At 61.9% G+C, this 7,680-nt stretch overlaps 1 protein-coding gene across 1 annotated transcript; it reads left to right on the plus strand.

Annotated features, from left to right (window-relative positions):
- Positions 1 to 620: 620 nt before the first annotated feature.
- Positions 621 to 7,602, plus strand: GATA5 (GATA binding protein 5; the record flags this gene model as incomplete). The annotated part of the gene is made up of 5 exons (XM_015567713.1): positions 621 to 890; positions 5,668 to 5,793; positions 6,244 to 6,331; positions 6,602 to 6,729; positions 7,050 to 7,602. Coding segments are annotated over 5 exons (768 nt in total), but the record flags the coding sequence as incomplete, so codon positions are not given.
- Positions 7,603 to 7,680: the final 78 nt, after the last annotated feature.

Here is a 7,680-nt window from a genome sequence, read left to right on the forward strand (position 1 = left end):
GGAGCCTGCACGGTAAACGTCTCTGAAAAGTTTCGGAAGTGATTTCGCGAAGTTCAAGCCACGGGTTTCTTTCCGTAGGCTGCCAGCTCGTCTCTCCCAGTAAGGACCTGGCCCCGGCCTCCCCGCCGCAGCTGGGGAAGCCGGACTCCAGACCCACACGGCTGAGAACTCTCCACCCGTTTCTGCGGAGTCAGGCCCTGTCACCTTCTCACCCCGTGGCCGAACCGAATGAAACCCAGGCCTCGGCCGCCCTTCAGGCCAGGCCGCGCGGGCTGCGCTGAGCTGCCTCCCGAGCGGGCGACCACAGCCAAGCTGAGGGCCTCGTTCCCTGTGGGATCTGGAGCTCTGGCCCCGCGATGCTGTCGCTTTGAGCAGGACAGACCCCTCCCTGGCTCCCTCTGTGCGGACCCCCTACCTCCCCAGCGGGTGGAAATCGCAGACCCTAGAGCTGGACCCCGGCTGGGGTTGAGGGCAGTTCCCTGTTTCCTCACCAACGGTTAATTTGTGAAACCTTCCCCACCTTATAAAACCAACCCTGAGGAGTGTTTTAAATTTGCACAAACTTTACTGCATGTAAATTTACAGCTAGATAAAATATACTTTACAATAAAATAAATTTAAGGCACATTTTTAAAAGTTTGAAAAAGTGCCGCAGACGCCCTCGAGTGCCAGGGAGGGACAGGGCCTCGTCCCATGAGCTGCCTGTCCCCGCAGTGTCTGACTTCTTGGAGGAGTTCCCTGGTGAAGGTCGTGAGTGTGTCAACTGCGGGGCCCTGTCCACACCGCTCTGGCGCCGGGATGGCACCGGCCACTACCTGTGCAATGCCTGCGGCCTCTACCACAAGATGAACGGGGTCAACCGGCCGCTGGTGCGGCCCCAGAAGCGCCTGGTGAGTGTGGGACCCAGTTGGCAGCGTGGGAGTCCAGACCCAGGTGCTGCGTTCTGGGGATGCCCCCAGAGGGGTGACGGCGCCTCCCCACTGCTATGGCGGGAAGGGTCAAAGGACCTCCTCCCTAAGCTTGAGGCTGCGACTTGGTGGGGTCTGCCTGTCTCCCAGTCTGGATAGGGACAGTCTGCTGGGGGCTCAGCCCTGTGGCTTTGGGGGTGACTGGGTGACAAGCTTCTTGTCTGGTGGTGGGGGCCCAAGGGGCCTGGCGTGGGCTGGAGGGGAAGCTGGATGCTGTGTGGGTGCGGCATTAGGGGACACAGCAGGGGCGGTGGGTCCGCTGTCCCCGGTGTCCCTTTGGGGAGCACTTTCTACCCGATCCTGAAGGGACGGGATCAGACCAGGGCTTCGGCTGTTGGTTGTTCGGTTGTTCTCTGGACAAATCTTGTTTTCACTTTTGGTTCCTTCTGCCGGGGCCTGTTGGGAGCTGGGGCCTGGGAGCCGGACTTTTGCCCCAGGCGGGGCAGAGCTCCTGAAGCTGAGCAAAGGGGTGAAGTTGCTTTGCTCTATACGGTTCACAGGCGAACGCTGATGTTCCCGTGACTGTGTAAGGAAGGGGAAGGGACTGCTTGATTTCGAGCTGTGTAAGGTAGCGCTGCCAGTGGCTCCTGCCGAGGTCTGGGCAGGGGTACGGTGCTGGGGGTGCCGAGCCTTCTGGTCTCACGCTGGGATGAGTCCTGTCAGGGTCAGTCGGCCGGTTGTGGCCAGTTCTGGTGCAGCAGGCCCTGGCAGGGATGGAGGGGGCTGATCCCTGGCTGACCCTGGGGGATAGCCCGGCCAGCCGACACAGCCGCCATTCTGGGCTGGGTGGAGGGCTCAGCTACAGGCCTTTACTAGAAACCGAAGCGGCTACGGGAGCATCGGGCCATCCTCCGAGCCCCAGACTGGGCAGGTGGGAAGCAGCAGAGGGCCGCTGTTTGCACCTCTGTTCTGGCCTGGAGTTGGGGCTCTGTGGGCTCCCTAACCTTCCTCCACTCACACTGTGCCTCTCAGAGAGAGGGGGCCGCTTAGAGTCCACATCACCCCACACTCTCATCTCTGCCCCTGCATTCATGACCCCCACCCCCTGGTGTGCTGTACCGCCCGTGTCTGGTGTGTCCCTCATTGAGGGGAAACAGGCTAAGAGGGGAAGGTACTGGGGGACCCCAAGCAGCAGGCCAGCCCTCCTCTGGCTCTTTCACTCCCCCTGTGCCAGGCCCTGAGCCAGGTGCCAAGGACACACTGGTCATCAGGACAAGATGGTGTCCCCACCTTTGTAGGGCCCACCTCCCAGCAGGAAACCCCTGACTTGGGGGTGGGCAGGCAGGGCTGCCATCTAAGCGCTGAGATGGTTATCCTCACAAAAGCCAGAGTCCTGGGCACCCAGAGCCTGGCAGACCCTGGGTACAGGCCAGGACTGTCCACCTCAGGGTCCCCTGAGTCCCCCTCACGCTGAGCCCCCTGCCCCGTTCCTGGGTCTCCTGGCCCAGGCCCCTGGGCGATGAATTCAGGAACTGTCCCTGCGCCGTGTGGCAAAGGCCAGATCAGACAGCTCTGCCCAGCACTTTGGCTTTGGCTGGCTCTGTGAACAGGCTGTCTGGGCACTTGGCCTGGTGAGGCCTCTGCTTGCTGGGCTGGGGAACACAGGGTACTTAGGGTGCCTCCTAAGGGAGAGAGCCCTGGAGGCCGCTCATCTCCCCAAGGCATAGGCCATGGAGGGCGCACAGCCTGGTCACCGTGTCCAGGCCCACGCAGATCTGAGTGTGGAACACGCCCAGGAAGTTTTTCTCAAGTGGGGCAGGGGGCTTACGTGTCTCTCCCAAGCAGCATCTAGGGGTTTACTCTGGCTCACTTTGGGATTCCTGCCTGGCATTCAGGGACGGCAGCCCCAGTGCTTGCCCCGTGGCTGGTCACGGCAGGGCCAGGCTGGTGTGGAAACCGAGACTCTCAGAGAGTCCTGGAACCAGAGCTTGAGCCACATGGCTCCCGCCACGGTGGGGCTGGGCCCGTGGCCCCAGGCTTCCCCCCACTCCAGTGTCTCACTGTCCCTGTGTATGGCCAGACCTGAAGTCCCAGGGGGGCCTCCCCAGGAAAAACTTGTCCTGACCTTTAAATGACTACAAACACCCTAGAAGCTTGTCACCAAGATCCAGGAACGTGACAATAACAAGCACCCCTCCCTGCAGGCTCATAGCTGCTGCCCTCTCCATCCCATGTCCTGCTTCGTCACTGGCAGGCTGGGGGCACCTTTGGCCTGAGGTCTCCGTCAGTGCAGACAGGGCGGATCGTGGTGGTGGTTTCCGTCACTGTGGGCCTCCCCAGCTCCTGCCGTCGGGCCAGGCGCTCTGCAGCCCCATCAGCCCCTCCTGGACATTGGCCCGCAGCCCAAGTCAGGGACAGTGGGCTCGTTGGCCTATGGCAGCCTGGTGCCAGCTCCGGGAAGTGGCAGTGCCGTGGGGGCCCAGTGCTCTTCGCTGAGGAAATTGGACCTTGACTGGGGCTCTGACTGTTCACTGGCCAGGTGTACCTTCTGGCACGGCCCTGCCTCGCGGGCTCTTGTCCCCACGAAGTTTGCCCTGAGCAACAGGGACACGAGCTTATCGGGTTAATGTCCCCCCTGTATGTCTCCCCTTCCAAGATGTGCAGGGGACCGTTTGAAATTGGAGCCATTTTTCGAGGCTGCTGCACACACCTGTGACCTGCAGGTGATTTCCTTCCCAGTGCCCCTGCTCGTGTGGAGAGTGCTGCCCCACCCTGACTTCCTTGGGCGCCCCAGAGCCCAGGCGGCTCTGCTGGGCCCGCAGCCTTTGAAGTTTCACTTCATTTGAAAAGAACCGACCAAATCAGAAAACCAAGTGCCGCGGAGGGAGCGCGTGGCAGTCAGGGCCTGGGAGCGGCCGCAGCGGGTCCCGCTGGGAGGCAGGCAGATGGAGGCCCAGGAAGGCGGTTCCGCCCACCTGAGGGCACATGGCCCCTCAGGGCCTCTGAGCCCCAGTTTCCCCTGGAAACGAGGCTAGTGAGAGGGCAAGATCAATGAGCAAACACATTGAATTTTTTTCACAGTTGTTTTTTCCCCATTTTCTTAATTTTAATTTAATCTCCAATTTCTCAACTTGGATCTGTGCTCACTGTAGGAATTTCAGACCCGGCTTCCCAGTGTCCCCACACACTCCCCGGAGAAGGAGGCTGGGTGCTTGTGTATGTTTTCTGCATGCGGGCACCCTCTGTGTGCACAGCTCCCAGCACCGAGGGGCAGATAGAAGGGAGGGGCAGGGGGAGACCCTGGTGTCCAGTAAAAGCAGCTGCTCTCTGGACGCGGTCGGTCTGTGGCCTTTGCCCGTGGAGAGGCCTTTCCAGGGCCTGTGTTTTCTTGGGAATGGCTGGTGCCCAGGCTTCAGACAAGCCCCCACTTCCTTCCCCGGCCACTCACAGGGGGCAGGTCTGCGCCCTTGACCGCTGACCACAGCCTGGGGGAAGTGGGTGGTCACCAAGGCTTGCTACCCTCAGTCATTGCAGAAGGAAGGATCCTAGAGACTGCTGACAGGTGGGGAAATTGAGGCTGGCCCTGTCTGCTGACCCCTAACCCCCCAGGTCAGGTTCCTTTGTTGCTTGGGTTGGCAGTCTCTTGATTGCCCTCGGGCTGGGAAAGTTTTAAGTATGGGGTCCTCATGGGCTTCTGTAGCAGATGTGGCCTAGGCTGGCCCTGGCTGCACGGGGACCAGGCAGGGGCAGTACAAGTGGAGGAGAGAATGGGACAAGTTCAGGGGCATCTGAGGCAGTGGCTGGTGAGGAGAGAGCAGCACCCCCAGGACAAAGTCTGGGGGCAGGTAGCTGGGGAGGGCTGGGGCCACCGGCAGGCAATGCTGCTGGAATGCGGGGAAGGACTTCGGGTCCGAGGTACCTTTGGGGCCCTGTGCCTGGAACAGAGCATCTGGAGCTCCGGGGCTATGGGTGACAAGACTCCACCCAAACACCAAAATGTGAGTCAGGCAGAATCTGTGCTGAGAGAGAGGTGGCTGGGCTCCGGGTGCCGGGGATGCCTGAGCTGGTGGCAGGGCCCCTCAGATTCTCTGCCCTGTTACGTCCCCAACCTGAGCCTCAAACGCCTGCTCTCTCAGGATCCCTGGAGTCAGTGCTATCTGGGCCGTCAGGCACCTAAGCATAGGGCGGTTTGGGGTCCCTCATCAGATATGGACCTGCAGGCTTGGGGGCCAACTCTGCCAGGACACACGGGAAGGAAACAGCCTTTGGAAGGTTCCGGATGGGCCCAGTCTTACTCTGACATGAGGCACGATGAGGCTGGTGCCCTCAGCCCGCTGTCCAGTGGGGAGTTGTTGACTTATGCCCATGCTGAGTCCCAGGTCCTGGGAGGCAGGTGTCCAGAGGACCAGCAGGTCCCCACACGTCCAGCCTGGGGCCTGGCCTCTGGAGGTGCCACTCACCGTAGAAATATGGGGTCTTCATGAGATCCTAGCCCCACAACAGGCCTGCAGTGAATCTGGTATCACCCTCATTTCACTGCTGGGGAAACTGAGGCCCAAAAGTGAAGTGACCTGTGCCAGGCTCATGGGGCATGGACTCCAGGACAGCTTCACAACACCTTAGCGGCCCCACGTGGGCCAGGCCTGGCTGCCAGTCAGTCTGAGTCCACTTCCATCCCCCTCCTCCAGCTGTGCCTAGCCCAGCAGCCCAGAGCCTTGGACCCCCAGCACCGGGTCTCACTGGCCTTCCCCTCCCACAGTCCTCGACCCGCCGTGCCGGCCTCTGCTGCACCAACTGCCACACGACCACCACCACGCTGTGGCGGCGCAACGCAGATGGCGAGCCCGTGTGCAATGCCTGCGGACTCTACACCAAGCTGCACGGGGTGAGTGGGGCAGGGTGGATGGGGAGAGGCTGAGGGCTGCTGAGCCTGAGCTGCGGACAGGGATCCCAGTTGGGTCACTTGACCAGCCTTCCTGGCACTTAGGGACCAGGGGGCTGGGGAGGAATAAGGTGGGTGGGGCTGGGGCTGGCCGTGTTACACATGGGGCCCCACACACTGCTACTTTCAGGCCCATTGTGCAGATGGGCTCACTGAGACTCATCACGTCACTGTGGCTCTCTCACAGCCATTCAGCCAGGGGCAGCAGCTGGACACTTAGTCTTGCCTCTGCACCCCAGGGTCCCCCTGGCCCTGACGGCTCCAGGAGGCTGGGGTGGGACAGCTCCTCCACCCGCCTGAAGGGAAGCAGCAGCCCAGGCAGCAGCTCGCCCAGCAGGGCTCCTGGCTGTACAGGGAGAGGGACCCGCCGCCCGCCCCTGCATGTCTCTGCAGGTGCCCCGGCCCCTGGCGATGAAGAAGGAAAGCATCCAGACTCGGAAAAGGAAGCCTAAGAATGTTGCCAAGACCAAGGGCCCCTCAGGTGCAGGGCCAGGGCCCCGGGTGCTGGGTGGGAGCCGGGACCCCAGCCACTAGTCCCTCCCAGCCCTCTGGTGGGGCTTGTGGCCCCTGCGGAATCACCTGGCCTGTCTCACCTTCCACCATTCGAGGTTTACATGTCCGCTGCAAACACTGTCCCACACATGTTCTGGGATGGCTCCGGTTGGGGGAGGGGCAGGGAGCTCCCACGGCACTGAGGCAGGAGGGACCGGCTGTGTGGCAGCTTCTATAAATGTCCCACCTATCCTCCCAGGGTGCCCAGGGAACACCACAGCCTCCCAGCCGTCCTCCATCCCCATTCCTGAGAGCTCAGCGGCCACTGTGAAACCCAAGCCCAACCCGGCATCCCCTACTTGCCCTGGGCCCTGCATCACCTCCCAGGTAAGGCATATGGGCAGGGTGGGTGCCCAGAGCTGGCTCCCGGGCACCTCCTCAGGGAAGTCTGACTCCCTGGCCAGGCCAGCGCCCCTGCAGGCCTCTCCCGGGAGCTCGGGCCTGGCCACACAGCTGGTCGTTGGTACCGAGAGCTGACCTGTGTTAGACGCGGGCTGAGAGCCCAGCGTGTCGTCACGTCGACACTCACGAGAGGTCCCCCCCTCCAGGAGTGAGGGGACTCCTTAGGGTGAGGTCTCCTGACCCCACAATCCCACGTGAGGCAGCCTGGGTTCCTGAATTTATACACATCCCTGTCCTCCCTGCAGGCCTCCAGCCAGGTGGACGACCCCCTGGCTCCCAGCCACTTGGAGTTCAAATTCGAGGCTGAAGACTTCCCCCTCCCCTCCATGGCCCTGGGCTCCCAAGCTGGACTGGGAGGGGCCCTGCGCCAGGAGACCTGGTGTGCACTGGCCTTCGCCTAGGTTCCCAGTCACCCACGAGACCCACCTCGTGGTTTGCGTCGCTCCAGCACAAGGGACAGCCCACTGGGCCACCCACCAGGAGAGACAGCAGCCAGCAGGATCTTGAGGCACTGGGCCTGCAGCGGAGAGGCCTGGACAGATGGCAGTCAGGCCCCGGAGTGGGGTGAAGGCCTTGGGGACAGAGGCCCGTGCCCCCCCCAGTAAGAGACCCCCAAATGCTGCACGAGGCTTCACACCACTCTGACCAGGGGTGCCTACTGCCAACCTGAATTCTGTTGTCAACACTTGCCACTGCCATGTTTACAGGTGGCAGCTGCTGGGAAAACTCAACCTTTTGTTGTGAAGCCAGGATCACAGACAGAAAGACACCTCTCCTCTAAGGCCAGGAAGACACCTCTCCTCTAAGGCCAGGAAGACACCTCTCCTCTAAGGCCAGGAAGACACCTCTCCTCTAAGCGCAGGACTGCCAGGGGCA

Source organism: Myotis davidii, unplaced genomic scaffold, assembly GCF_000327345.1.
Source record: "Myotis davidii unplaced genomic scaffold, ASM32734v1 scaffold244, whole genome shotgun sequence".
Taxonomy (NCBI): domain Eukaryota; kingdom Metazoa; phylum Chordata; class Mammalia; order Chiroptera; family Vespertilionidae; genus Myotis; species Myotis davidii.